Consider the following 15,066-nt stretch of genomic DNA (forward strand, 5'->3'; position numbering starts at 1 on the left):
GAACCTTCTATTCCTATTTTCTCTGTAGACAGCACACCGGGATGAAATATTAAAGCTTATATCGCTCTTGTTCCTGTTAATTGATATTAAATTCCATATTAGTCACGATCGGACAAAGCAAGTGAACTATTTCATCTTCCCAAATGATCGATCGCGCACGAATCGTTCGAAGCAGCCACGTCAATTACTGCAATTATATTCATTAAGTTCGGACCGACGGCGGCGACTCCCCTGTCGTTATGCCGATAACGATCGTATATGTAGTCATTATAAACAATTGTGTATTAATTTCAGGTTCGATTAATTTGCGCTGACGGCATGCGGTACACTAAGGACGTTGACCTGGTGCGTAAGTGCACGTGTACCCGCAAATGTTACTAGCCAGTCGACGCATCGCGGCCCGAGTCTCGTCGGCGCGCATCGAGACGTAAAATGAGACCGAGAAGAAACCCCTGGATCCGAAGCAGCACTCCCGAGCGTACTTTCACGTGTCCTCCAAGATGACGAAAGGAACAACAACGGGGACGACGAGGGCAAGCGCTACGACGTGCCCTCGGCATCCCTATGCGAGACGTACGTGGACGAGAAAGTGCGTGAGGAAGTGCAGGCCAAAACTAGATGGACACACACATAGCTGGCTCAGTGTGATATGTATTATTAAAAAAAGAAGAAGAGAGAGAGAGAGAGAGAGAGAGAGAGAGAGCGCGCGAAAGAGAGAAAGAAAGCGAGAGAAAGAAGAAGCAAGAGTATATTGTACGTAATATATAGCTACGGACTATCGATATCGAAGCAGTTAAACGTATACTAGGTATTATTCGTATATATAATGACCCGACATAGGTATATAACGACGAAAACGCGGGCGGAAGAAAGGGTGGGCGCGAGCGCGCGCGGACAATGTGTCCGTATATTTGCGATCGCGGACCGCGCACGCGGGCGCTTGCGTGTTCGTAATGTTACGCACGAGTGCGTACGATTACGCCGTTGATTTAGCGCGGAATGGACCTAACTGGTAATAGGGGATTCGCGGCTGCGTACAAATAGGCTTCCGTAATCTTCTTATAGGATATATACGCGCTGCTTTTTGTTTAATACGTCTCCGCAATTGTAATCTCTATTGAGGCTTTGATGCAAGCATCTCGATGTAATCTGTTTTTCAAAAATTATTATTCAGAAAACGTATTAATTGTGTCCTATATTATAACGGAGATATTGGAAAATATTGCAGTTAAGTTATTCGAGCAGTTTTACTTGAACTACTTGTAATGCAACACATCATTACGCTATAGTTATAAAATCAACGTCTGTCTAATCTCTCTGTGTAATCTCTTAAATTAAATTTATTGTTCTAAAAAATTGTTTGTATTTATAAAAAGATATTATATAGCGATAGAGATTAGTGACAATCGTAATTTCTTGAAAGTTTATAAATGGTCGACCGCGAAACTTAGATCCATGTTAGGTCTATCTTTCCTCCAGCGAATTTTTACACTAAACGCGAATCTTTGATCGCATAGCTATTTCTATCTACTGAGCAATGGTCTTGAATTTTTGCAAGAGAAGATTTACAAATATGTGAAAAATAGTGAATGAGAGAGAGAAAGAGAGAGAGAGAGAGAGAGAGAGAGATGTTTGTGAAAATGGCGTGAATGGCTACAATACTTTTTCGCAAATTGTTTGATTTCGACACACTTCGCTTGGCTACAACGCGCGCGAGCAATATCGTCGTAGCCAATAAACGAAACGGAGGCAAATAAAAGAGAATGGCGATGTGTTTCTTGTCTTTTTCATCAGTTTAGTTGCAGTGCTGCCAATTTAGCGTTTCAGCTATCACTTTAACTGCACAATCTTTAGCTAGTATGGATATTAGGCCGCTTGTAAATCGTAATAAACACGATAATCAGAAGGGACAAGCAATTATGCCGTTAAAGAATCGACATATAGAATTACAATTACGTGAATAGATCACAAGTAAGTGTCTAACTAAATGTAAAATATATTTTAAGCATAGAAGAAACTTAATTGAAAGTAAGCCGTCAACGTCTTCTTACCTCACTTCACCGACAGCAGCAGTGGGAATGTAGCTTTATTTTTGAAAAAGTCAAGAAATCACATCGTGTGATCGAGATCGCTCGGACTGTATCGCGTTTCGAAGTGTACTCTTCAGAAATTTTATACTTTACGGCCTAATATTACGTTTCAAGGCGCAAAATGCAGTCTGCAGGCTGCACGGAGCAATGAGAGATTTGCGTTCAGATTGATGCAGCAGATAATAGGAAAACGAATTATGGAGGAACGGGCAACGCGCGTATATTAACGTTCGATCAACGTTCGATCGCGAAACGGATGTAACTATATAGGTCAATGAAATCGTCGGTAATCCGAAAACAAGGACTTTACCGATATAAAACCGCGTAATTATTTTTGTATAAGCGCATTATTTATATACCTAAGCTAATTTGCTATTAGTTTAATCAAGAAGCGTAATTCGTTCGTATACTACTTAAGCCCGTATTAATGTATGGCGTAATACGTACCTACCTTACATCTATTTATGCGTATCTATTTTTCCCCTGGATAATTGCATCGCATCTTCCACTGCCAGTATTTATATGTATTTATTCCGTTTCCTTGTTTCACTCATTCTTATGTTATGTAAACTGTTTCTTTAAACATATACATTCACTTAGAAGACGAACGAATATCTCTCGATGTGCTTCGCTATTGTCCTTCACAATTTCAATGCGATCTTGCCGTCTAGCGTGCGCCTCGCGAGAAAGTACCAATCGTAGAATATATATAGACATAGCTTTTGGCCGCTAAACGTTCAACGGCCATACGATTTAAATCTTATGGCCTGCGTATCTTTTTAGAGTTTTGTCTCGAAATTCACTGCCATCATATGACTGCCACGCTTGACGATTGTCATGTTATTAGCCAGTTTTTGCCATGCAAGAGAGAATATAATGGAAAAGATATCTGTCTATTGATATATAGATTTTTTTACATTTTTTTTTTACTTAGCTTCACAATTGACTTTACTCAGTTTTACACAGAAAGTGTTTTTATTTTTATTTATAGTAAAAATGGACAAATAGTGAAAAATATTTAAATTGTAAACACATACGATATCATCCATCTATTGATAGCCAGGGCCGAGGATTCTTATTTGTCTTCATGTTTTCTTCTTTACATACTGTAAACGGAAAAATAGGTGTATCATATAAATATGATATAATATATAATATAATTTACTAGTATTAATAGTCACATAAGTTCCCTATGCCATTTTTTTTTATGTTTATAAGCGTCTTGGTTGTCGATATTTTATCATTCGAACGAATGTCTGTGAAACACTCGAAATTAGCACCTGTCGGAAAACAGATTTTGTATTACAACTCTGTACATTTGGTCCAACGAAATATAAATAAACATACGTAAGCCAGCATACGTTCATTCGTCGTATCGATAATCCATTGCAATACATGATTTAATTATTTATACTATCTTTGATGCGCGCTCCGCATTTAGCATTAAAGTGCAAAGTTGCAAAAGCATGACTAATCAACGTTATCACGAATTGAAAATTGCACCAGTATATTTTACTCTAAATTGTATATAAATGCATTTCTTTATTTATATAATAATACAACATTAATTATAAATAAAAACCTATCAATTAGGAAATAATATTTAGCGTTTGTAGCAAAATCGTTGCCATGATTTTACGTAATTTACAACGAATTCGCACGCGTAACATGTTAATGTCATATAAAATTATAATACAAAGAAATGCATGACATTTATCACAAATTGTGCATCTATATTGGATAATAATAAAAGAGAATGCCCGTAATATTGTAATATACTTTTATGCCGTCCGGAATTCCTGTAATTCGTATTTATATATTTATTTGACATGAATGTTTAACATATTTTGTGATCAATGGAAGGAGAAAATTGGTACATGCAAATGCATATTATTTGACTTTCATTCTCTCGCAAAACGTGACGAATATTTTTACGTCGAGTTATCGAATCATACACTTCGGGACACAAATACCTCAACATTGCTAGACATTAGCAATGGGAGCGAAAACCCATTACTTGATTTTACAGAAGAAAATCTCTCGGAAATATCTCTTCGATTCAGTTGTAATTTCTTTACTCTTCTCGTTGCGCTTGGTATTTACATCGTATAAAATAAAGACACTTGTCGCGTAAAATCTACGACTATAAAGAAAATGAAATATTCTTTGTCTTTTGATACTTTGTAATAATCGGTGCAAGAATCAAAGAAACTATTTATCGTCTGTAAATCCACTGCAAGAATTTAATTACGTCTCGTGATCAAAGGAAAGCTGATAAATAAGAATCAAATAGAAGAAGGATGTTATTAACGAATTGTTTCGAAACTGGATGATCTGCGAATAGCATTAACATGTAATATTTATTGGCGCAAAATTATATAATATTTATTTATACCTGAACAATTTGAAAAAATTATAATCTAAACCAAAATAGACTAAGTAAATTGAATTTTTAATACACTTTCATGCTAAATGTGTATTTGCTTTTACATGTTTAATTTAATGAGCGCAAACACAAAGATCTTAATATAATGATATTAAGACTGTTACATTTAGATAGTATTAGATAACAGTGATAATTCATATTAGTATAGTACTATGTTTCCTGCATGATGGATATTATTTGAAAATAAATTTTATTTTAGAAATTTTCTATATATAAATTTATTTTTTTCTTTTTAATAAATCCACTTGTTAGTGGCTTCGAATGCCTTTATTTAGGGAACTTATGTGAATATAAATTGGCAACATTCCACATGCAGGCACTAGTTAATTAAAAGAAGTAGTTAGTTTATCTAAATATCAACAACGAAAAAATTTAATTAAAAATATAATCTGAATAAAACAAACGATATAAATTTGCGGAACAATTATGTAAAAGATATTTTTTAAAAATGTATTATAGTATGACGCCAAAATTATAATTTATTTTACGCATATTTTAATAACGTAATACATATTAACAACGTAAAAGAATATCTTAATTATATTTTAATTTTATGGATTAAAAATGTTTTCGTAAAAATTAGGTTTTTTTTTATTTACACATATCTCAAATCTCATCGGCTCTGCGGATTATGAAAATCAGTTATATATAGCAATATTTTTGAAAATATTGCAATATTGAGTTTACTTTTGATCTTCGAGATTATGTTAAAATACAATGTTACAATGAAAGTCTGATAATACTTCTTTTTTAACAAATAATGTTACTTCAGGATATCCAATAATGTATCCTGAAAGTAAATTGACAAGAATAAACGAATTATGTGAAAGAGATAGCGAGAAAGTGTAAGTGTCAGTGAATATGATATGTTGTTTGAAAGATGTTTTGAATGAGTATGCCAAGGTATAACGAAGCGCGCAAGGTAATGAGTATACATGTGTTTATTGCGCAAGCACGTTTTACCAAATAACAATGGAATACTGCATGCCTAGAAATACTAGCTCTATACTGTAGCTATTAAATTAGATTATTAGCGTAAAAGCAAAATGTCTATGTTTATATAAATTATAATGTAATAAATTCTCGAAATATATGAATGCTATTAAACAAATGTATGTGAAGTTTAATATATCTTTATTATTAACAGCAGTATAAATTAAATGTAAAATGCACGTTTATCATAATTATACTTCACGCGTAATGAAAGGAATTTTACGTTGTATATTAATAAAATATAAATCGTTATTTCTTCCTTTGTCTTATTACTTTTATTTAAAAATTGAGCATTATTAGAAAACGCTCATTATGCTCATTGTCAATCAATATTTTGAAAAATTGCGTAATAAGGCCAATTATTTGTTTTCTTCTAATCTCGACATTTATACATATATTACGTTTTATAAACATGTAAAATGAAGAGATAATCGGTCAACAAAAACAAATCCTTATATATAGCTAAATACTGATTAACTGATTATTTACTAATTAATTATTTTTATAAAATATGTTAAACATCAACATTTTGCGAGAGTTTTTAAATCATATATATATTTTTAAATTATCTAGCTAAGCTATAAAGTTGGAATTTTGCGTCCTCTGCATTAATTCTATTCATTAATTTAATTTGCATAACTATTGGACTAGAACAAAAGTTCCTACAAATTTTAAAATTCAATCAGCTGTAACTTCGTTAAAAATGAAAAAAATTTTAATTAAGAAAAAGAAAAGCCCTTTATCTCTATATTTAAAAGGTCACTATGTCTTTTGAGTTTCTGTAAGTTTGGTAATTTATATATAAGAAACTACGAGCTCGACAAAATGGGAAATTTCCTTTTCATTCTGTATGCCTATCATGTGTCCAAAAAAAACTTGCCAAAATTTTTGACTGTCTAACGTGAAAGCTTAAAGTTTTCTTTACATGATAATCTTTTTTTTAATATTCCTAAGATTTTTTACCTAATAATGGATTAGATAAGAAAAGGCACTTAATTTTGACTTTGATTACTCATAACTCCGTTAAAAGTTATCGTACCACAATTCAAAAAACAGATTCTTAAAGCTGAAACTTTGCTCTATCGAATGGTCAATTGACAATTTTTTTTTTAAACATGTACATATAATATAAATAAAGTAGCGTTACTTTGGTTCCAATACATGCATCAGTTTCTTTTAGTTACATTTTTATTAATTCAATTCAAATGTTTTGTTATTTAGTTTCTCGTGTATTTATTATCCGCTCTTTAAATTTGTATATTTGCAAACACCAAATATTTAAATAAAGTTATTTCAATTTTAAAATATTTTGTAAAGATATTTTTAATATCTTTATTCTATAACGTAAAAATAATTTAAAGAAATTTTCTTCATATTTATTACTTTATGTATATTAATGTTAATTTCTAAATATTTCCATTATCAATTTATAACATAAACAAAATTACAGATTTCTGTAACATTATTTTCAATGTTATCTAAGTCTGATATCTTCACTCTACATTATTCGCAGATGATGTAAAACACATCCATATACTTAGAAACCTACTAAATTCACAGAGTACAACTTTTTTATCGAATGCTGCACAAATTGTTTCACAATTAAAGAATTTTGGTCAAAGATGATTTCCCTTCAGGAAAAATTCTTTTTCGCAGTTTTTGTTATCCATTGGTATTAAATTTTATTATCGTGTTTAACTAGACAATTCCAACTAAACTTGATATTGTCTGTTTTTTTGCATTGCTTGAAAGATTTCTTACATTATAGTTTATGTTATACATTAAAAAAAAGATTTACTAATTTTTTTCAATAAATAGAAACAAAAGAGAATTCTAATAGAATAGTTAAATATTTAATATTTTAAATTATTCTTTATGACTTTTTTATAAATCAAATAATAATACTCTAAATTAATAATTCCTAAAAAGTTACACAAAAATTATTTAGTACATAATAAGATTATAACAAATTTATCTTTTTAAAATAAGATAAAAAAAAGTGCCAAGTGTGTGCTTCTCTCAGAAAAAAACCGTTAAATTATTATACGCGCTTGTATGTACTCCTTGAAAAAAAATTCTTGTACTATTGGAAGTGCACGTAGTCACACAAGACTTCCGATTACAAACCTATTCCAAATCTATTTTCCAAATTATAAAAGTATATATAATAATAATAATTTTTTTTTTAAGTGTAAAATCTTTAAATTGCTCCAATTATAAACAGAATATACATTTCGTTAAAACATTAATGTCACATAACTATTTTTAAACAAAAATACATGAAAATAAGAATATTTAATTGAAATAAAAAAATTTTAATATAAATAAACTTGACGCTGCTAGCAAGCTCGGCTTGGTCTTCCATCATAATAATGATAACGTATCTTAATGTCAAAATTTAACATTTTGGACTTTGTATCGCGATATCTTCGTTTATTTGTAGAATATATAGATAATAAAAAGAGTTTAATTATATAACTTAAACTCAAGTTATCTCCATTAAAACTACTCAGAATTGATCAATTCGCTTCTGATTATTCTCGATGATCCGATAATCTTTGGTGCTCGCAACTCGCCGGCTCGTGTGTAAAAACTACAGACTTTTATATATATTACTAGACTGCTAACTCCTTAGGACAAGCTTGTGTGAAATGGAAAATATGGTGGTTTCCAAAATATGGTAGTTCTGCGCGTACGTCACAAATATACTCAAAGGAATACAGTATGGCTATGTTTTGCATCAACTGTTTACATACTAAATGTATAATCTTATGAAAGTGGTGAAATCTTATAACAAAAAATTTTGTTTCTTTTGGAAGAGAAAGAGTTCAAGTAAAAAGATAAAAATATTAGAAAGACAATTGAATATTAATAAACGTGTATAAAAAAAATGCGATTTTATTCAATTTCTTATAAATTAGAATAATTTATAATTATAATAGCTACATCATGAAAATAAGTATTTGGTGGTTTTAATATGTTAAACAGATTAACCTGTCAAAATAGTATGTTGTGCAGATATACGTCACGCGGTCACGCAGAGCGGTTCTCAAAGCATATAATGTTACATCAAAATTGGGGGCTACTTTTTCAAACAAGCAGTCTAGTATAGAAGTGGTAAAAACACGGGGTGGACTCGCGCTAGCTATAAAGTGCGAGATATTACTATGTCTCTTAATTTAATATCTAACATATATCAAACTTTGAACTTTATGATCTTATTATCATTATCAAATAGTAGTCAATTTATATCAATATAATAAATTGGCTATGAAATCCGAGAAATTGTGATCACATAGTCTGTGATTTCATATCTTTGACCTGTGCACTATATATTTACTATATATACACGATATCTTCCAATAGTACAACGAAGATTCCATAGAATAACGTTTATTCGAATAGAGTAATCTTAACAAAATGAAGGCCTTTAAATTCTGTATCTGCGCTTTAGCATATATCGTAAGTTATTTATATTTTTTATAAAAAAGTAATCGAAATATAAGCAATATCACAATCTTATTCGTAATTTTAAAACAATTTTTAATATATTCTACTATAAACAACAAATATTACATTAAAATATTAAGAGATTATTATGTGAGAAATTATTCAAAAAAATTAATACAGGCTGACGTTTTAAGACTTTTTTTCTTAACTGTTGAAATAAAGGACTGTTTGAATAAAAGATAACATTTCCGATGTATTTTCACATACTCAATATGAATTCGGCAATAAAATTGCTCTATCACGTCAAATTTTTGAGAAAAGTGCAGTTAAAGATGTCAAAATTGACGCTTTTTAATATATTTGTGATTTTTTGCTAGCAAAGTTAATTTGTTTTTTATTTTTGTTTACGCCATCTTAAAGTGCTAACTTTTATCTTTAAAATATATTTTTTTTAACGTATTGTACGTTTTTTTTTCACCACAATAATCTCTGCGTAGTCACACAAAGAAAAACGTTTTGTGCCAAAAATGTTTTTGAAAAAAAAGTTTTAAGAACTGTGTGATAATTTTAGTAGCAAGGTTTTTAAAGTCACAAAATCCGAATCTGAAGTCAAATTTTTAAAATTCAAAATAGAGGATCCTATATGGCGGAAAAATTTTTTGCGACGACAAATTCTTAAAACTTTTTAAGCGTAAACGAAAGTAGAAAAAAATTTACTTTGCTAGCAAAAAAAATTACAAATATATAATAAAGCGTCAATTTTGGCACCTTTAACTTCACTTTTCTCAAAAATCTGACATGATAGAGCAATTTCATTGCCGGATTCGTGTTCAGCGTGTGAAAATATATCGAAAAATGATATCTTTTATTCAAATAGCAAAAATCACGTTATTATTATATTATATAAAATAAAATTATAAAAAATATCTGATTTAGTCTCTTACTTCATCTATACCCATAATGAGTCAATTAAAAACACAACCTAATAACAGAACTCAACTTACGAACATTTGTGTTATTGAAGCTGGTATGACTTATGGTAAGCAATAAAAATACACAGAATATATTTTATTCATTTGCTCTGATCAATTCTATATTAATATATCATAGGAAAGTAGAAAGCCAATGCGAGCCAGCACAGGTGGTTGGTGTGCAAGAATATCATATATTTCGGAATTAAATAAAATTATAGACGTTTCGATCCTTATTATTGGATCATCTTCAATGTAGTTTTTGAAAAAATTCCATTGTGTAAATTTAAATATGTACAGACCGCTTACTATTTCATCAAATAATAAATATAGAACTTGTCGTATTTAACTGAATACTCAAACAAATTACATTATCTGCAATATACAATAACATGAAAAATAACAAAAGACGTAAAATATTAATACAAAAAATATTTAAAAAACTGAATACACTTACATATTGATAATGATCAGATAATTTAGAATGTGTATACAGTAAGACATTTCAAAAGTATGTAAAGAGGTCAAAACGAAATTGTCGTTACTAAGTAGAGAAATAATACAATAAATAAAAAGAAAACAAAAAGTCAAACGAGTTATAAAAACAAAGTATGCGCATTAATTATAAAACATAATTATAAAAATCATTCTTCTTAAAATAAATCAAGATATAAAGAATCCAACATTTTATTATCCTTTTATAAATTTAAATCATTTTCCTGTTTCTTAATATAAATAGACTCTAAGATTGTAATCGCTTGTTGTAATTCTTTTCTTCATCTAAAATCTTGATTCAATCAATGATATTGTTTCAATCAAAATCATTATTAAATTTAAGTCTATGTTCTGTAATAACCGAGTTTTGATGATTCTGTAATAACCGATGTTGAACAGTTCTTTGGTGTCCCAATGGGATCTTCCATTTCAGCTGATTTAGTCATGCAAGATCTAGAGACTTTTGTACTTGAAAAACTATCGTTTTCTTTGGAATTTTATTATAGATATGTCGATGGGGGTAGGGGGGGGGGACATTGTACTCTCAACTCAAGAGTGTAACATTAATACAATCGTAAGTAATTTTAATAGTTTTTACCCTAGATTAAAATTTACAATAGAACTTGATGGTAATAGTTCAAACTTTCTTGATGTAACGCTGATAAAGAAAGATAATACTCTGTTATATGATTGGTATCACACCAACTTTTCGGCGCGATACTTAAATTATTTTTCGTGCTATTTAATGTGTTAGAAAGTGAGAACGATTTATAATCTAACGAACAGAGTTTTACTATTATCATTCAAGTTTCTATGAAAAAAACTTTTAATTAGTAATAGACATTTTATTGAATAACGGATATCCTCTCAATATAATAATTAATTATATCAAAAAAGACTCTTTACGTAAAATTTAAACAATTTAATAGTAACGAAATTAATACAAATAAAAATGCATGATCTGCAACTAAATCTTTAACAATATTTTTTACTGTTTCCTATGTTTCGTCAATATCAGAAAAATTTAAAAATTTTTCAAAAATAACACAACTGTTAGCTTGACCTACGTTGGATTACATAAATTAAGTTTTTTCATTAGAATTCAAAAGGACAAATACATAGGACATTCCTTTTTACATTCTAACGTAGTATATAAAATTAATTGTTCTGATTGTAGCGCTTCATAGGCCAAACGAAAAGATTATTAAAAACTAGAATATCAGAACATCGTAATCATATCAATAAACATATTAATTAACACCCGGTTATTACGGAACATAAACTTGAATTTAATCATGATTTTGATTGGAACAATGTCAAGATTTTAGAAGAAAAGAATTACAACAGGCGATTAATCCCAGAGTCTATTTATATTAGAAAACAGTTTAAATTTGTAAGAGGATACTAAAATATTGGATTCTTTATATCTTGATTTATTTTAAGAAGAATGATTTTTTCAAGTTTTATAATTAATGCTCATACTTTGTTTTTATAACTCGTTTGACTTTTTCTTCGATTTCGTTTTGACCTTTTCACACACTCTTGAAATGTCTTACGGTACACACGTTCTAAATTATCTGACCAATCGTCAATATGTAAATGTATCCAGTTTTTTAAATATTTTTTTGTATTAGTATGTTTTTTGTTATTTTTCATGTTATTATATATTGCAGATAATGTAATTCGTTTGAGTATTCAATAAAATATGACAAACAAATTCTATATTTATTACATTTGATGAAATAGTAAGCGGTCTGTACATATTTAAATTTACGCAATGGAATTTTTTCAAAAACAACATCGAAGATGATCCAATAATAAGGATCGAAACGTTTATAATTTTATTTAATTCCGAAATATATGATATTCTTGCACACCAACAACCTGTGCTGGCTCGCATTGGGTTTCTACCTTCCTACGATTTATTCTTTGGAGTCTTCAATCAAGATTGAGAATTCTAAATTAATATGGTCTTGATAATGCTTAAATAAAGTATTATTTTCCATCAAAATTTTAACAACTTCAGATACTTATTAAGTATTCAAATAACAAAATAATTGTTTATTATTATTAATAATAAAGCATAAATAGCAACAAAATGACATAATAATTAAAACTTACGTTATTTTCTTTAATGACAAATTTATTAAAAAAAGTAATTGACTTTTTACTTTCCTTTTAAGTATATAAAATTCATATAATAAAAAATAAATATTTCTTTTTAATATTTATTTTTCAGAGGATGACTATGATATAAGAGATATTATAAATGATGTTATTGAAAAGCCTGGCTTCGAGGAAAAAACACGAAAGCATGGCTGTTTTGTTGAGTGTATTTTAAGGAAATTGAATTGGGTAAGGATTTGAAAAATAATTCTAAAGTTTTTTTATTTCATATATTTGCGACATTCAATACAAAATGTGACGAATACTGATCAAATCTTATTAAAGATATATCTAATAATTGTTTTTTATGCCAAAAGTGTTTATTAACCCTTCAGACCCTGCGTGCATGTATGTACATCAAATTTGAAGGCATCTTCCTAATAGCACATTTTATCCGGGATATATCCTGGGGATGTCTTTAAGATGTTCAAAGGACACACGGATATTCTTTGGATGTCCCCTGGAGGTCAGTGTAGGTCAAGCTGTGTTAAAATTATTTAATTCTATCAATATTATTTGAAATCTGATATACATAATAATGCCTTCCATTTTTAGTAAAAAATGTCATAGTTACTTCATAATCATGGTTACGTCATGGTAACGTGCGAATGTCCGCTTTATCACAATGTGATGTCATAACAATATCATGGTAACGTACAAATGTCTTTGTAACATGTACTATTTTATTATGACACTGTCACAGTGACATCATTGATATTTTCTTTCTGACTATTGTGACGTAAACGTAACCTTTTGCTATGGGTAGATATATCTTAAAAAATAGTCAAAATTTTGAAAAAAAATTAATTGTTTAGTATAAATTATTTATTAAAGTAACGCATAAATTGAATTAAAAATTCTTTTTAACGTATTCCAATAAAATTAAATCTGAAAGGGTTAATAAATGTTGTTAAAATTATGTCATTGACACAGATATTAAAAATTGATATTTTTAGATAACATATAATATATATGTATCCATGTCATTTATAGAGGAAAGGTCCCTATTATGAGACACTGAGTTTATTTTGGGTAAATACTAGAAGTCTATGAGCAGAATTTAAAAAAATAATAGTCATTTTGAAGGGAATTTAATAAGCTTTAAGATAATGTTATATAAAATTTAATTCAAATTCCATTTTTTGTGAAAATTAAAGAAATGTAAAAAGTGAGGAAATCGCAAAGTCAAAAAATTGTGCTCCTAATGTGAGATGCCCCAAAAAATCGATAATAAAATGCAAAGTATATTAGTATTGTAACTAAAAAACTTTATTTAATGTTTCTTAAATACAAACAAACACAGCCAGGATGCGCGAAAAATGAATACGCGATGCATTATACCCAAAACTCGTCTTCTGGTAATTGAAATCAAACATCGCAGAAATAGGCACTCGACATTCTAGTTGTCCTTTTTATTATTGTACAATAACATTTATACTTTAGGAATGATTTTCACTATAATATGGGAACATGGGTTATTTTATATAAGAAATACCCTGGGTATCTCCTATTACGATTTCCACGCTTTACAGTTTTACGATCATCAAATCTAACTTCTGTAATTAAACAATTCAACATATCCCGTATTTTTCTATTAATACTATTATTACTCTATCACTACATGAAGAATTTATTGCCAAATATCTATTTTTATTAAATAATAAACAATGTTTGAGGGTTCATCTCAATGAAACTTAAAGACATCCAAATTGTAAAATCTTTTTTTACAATGACTACAGGCATGATCTAATAATAAATTTTCTAAATAGTTTTCAATCCAAGAACAATAAATTCATGGTGAAACCAATAAATAGCGTCTATTTAGCAGAAACACTGCTATCTCATATTAAGCGCCTATCTCACAATAGGGGGTTTTCCTTTACTATAAGCAAGGAATAATGGTTATCTGTTTATAAAAAAAACATATGAGGCAAATATACATTATAAGTAATAATACTTAAATTAAAAAAGATTAATGTTTATTAATTCTTTTTATCAATGTTAGATGGAAAAATCAGAATTTAAGGAAGAGAAATTTTATGCGGATCTAAATGACAAAATATTTGCTAATCATCCGTATAAAATTCAAATACACCAATTTTTAAGTGATTGTATAAGAAAAGGTAAATTACTATATCTAACGTATCTTTATAAAAAATATATAAATTAACTGCTAATAAGTATATACAATAATAAATATTTTTTTATATCTTGGTTAAATAAATTTTTTGTACTCTTAACATTAAAGTATCTGCATATAATCATATTTTTATTTGATGTTAATATTATTACATACATATAAATATAATTAACAATAACAAATATATATATATTTTTTTTATTTTTTATTTTTATTTTTTTATTGCTCGCATCGTATCATGACTTGTTTATACTGTTCCACGATTGTGTTGCGTTTTAAAAAGGTACACGAGTACAACGGTAGTAGTGAGCGAGA

General features: G+C 28.9%; 2 protein-coding genes across 3 annotated transcripts in view; both read left to right on the forward strand.

Moving 5' to 3' along the window:
- LOC108753776 (protein slit) overlaps positions 1-3,606 on the forward strand; it is a 351,622-nt gene extending 348,016 nt beyond the window's left edge. Inside the window, exon 30 of the mRNA XM_018495665.1 lies at positions 295-3,606. Coding sequence (XP_018351167.1) covers positions 295-381 — 87 coding nt within the window. The 3' untranslated portion in view covers positions 382-3,606. The remainder of the gene's footprint in view (positions 1-294) is intronic.
- A 5,277-nt stretch (positions 3,607-8,883) lies between these two features.
- The window catches only part of LOC108753744, a 9,036-nt gene continuing 2,853 nt past the window's right edge, over positions 8,884-15,066 (forward strand). The window contains exon 1 of one of the 2 annotated variants that reach the window (XM_018495612.1): positions 8,884-8,991. The gene's annotated coding sequence lies outside the window, so the exon portion shown is untranslated. The remainder of the gene's footprint in view (positions 8,992-15,066) is intronic. The other variant, XM_018495611.1, reaches the window with a different exon arrangement.

Source organism: Trachymyrmex septentrionalis, unplaced genomic scaffold, assembly GCF_001594115.1.
Source record: "Trachymyrmex septentrionalis isolate Tsep2-gDNA-1 unplaced genomic scaffold, Tsep1.0 scaffold71, whole genome shotgun sequence".
Lineage (NCBI taxonomy): Eukaryota > Metazoa > Arthropoda > Insecta > Hymenoptera > Formicidae > Trachymyrmex > Trachymyrmex septentrionalis.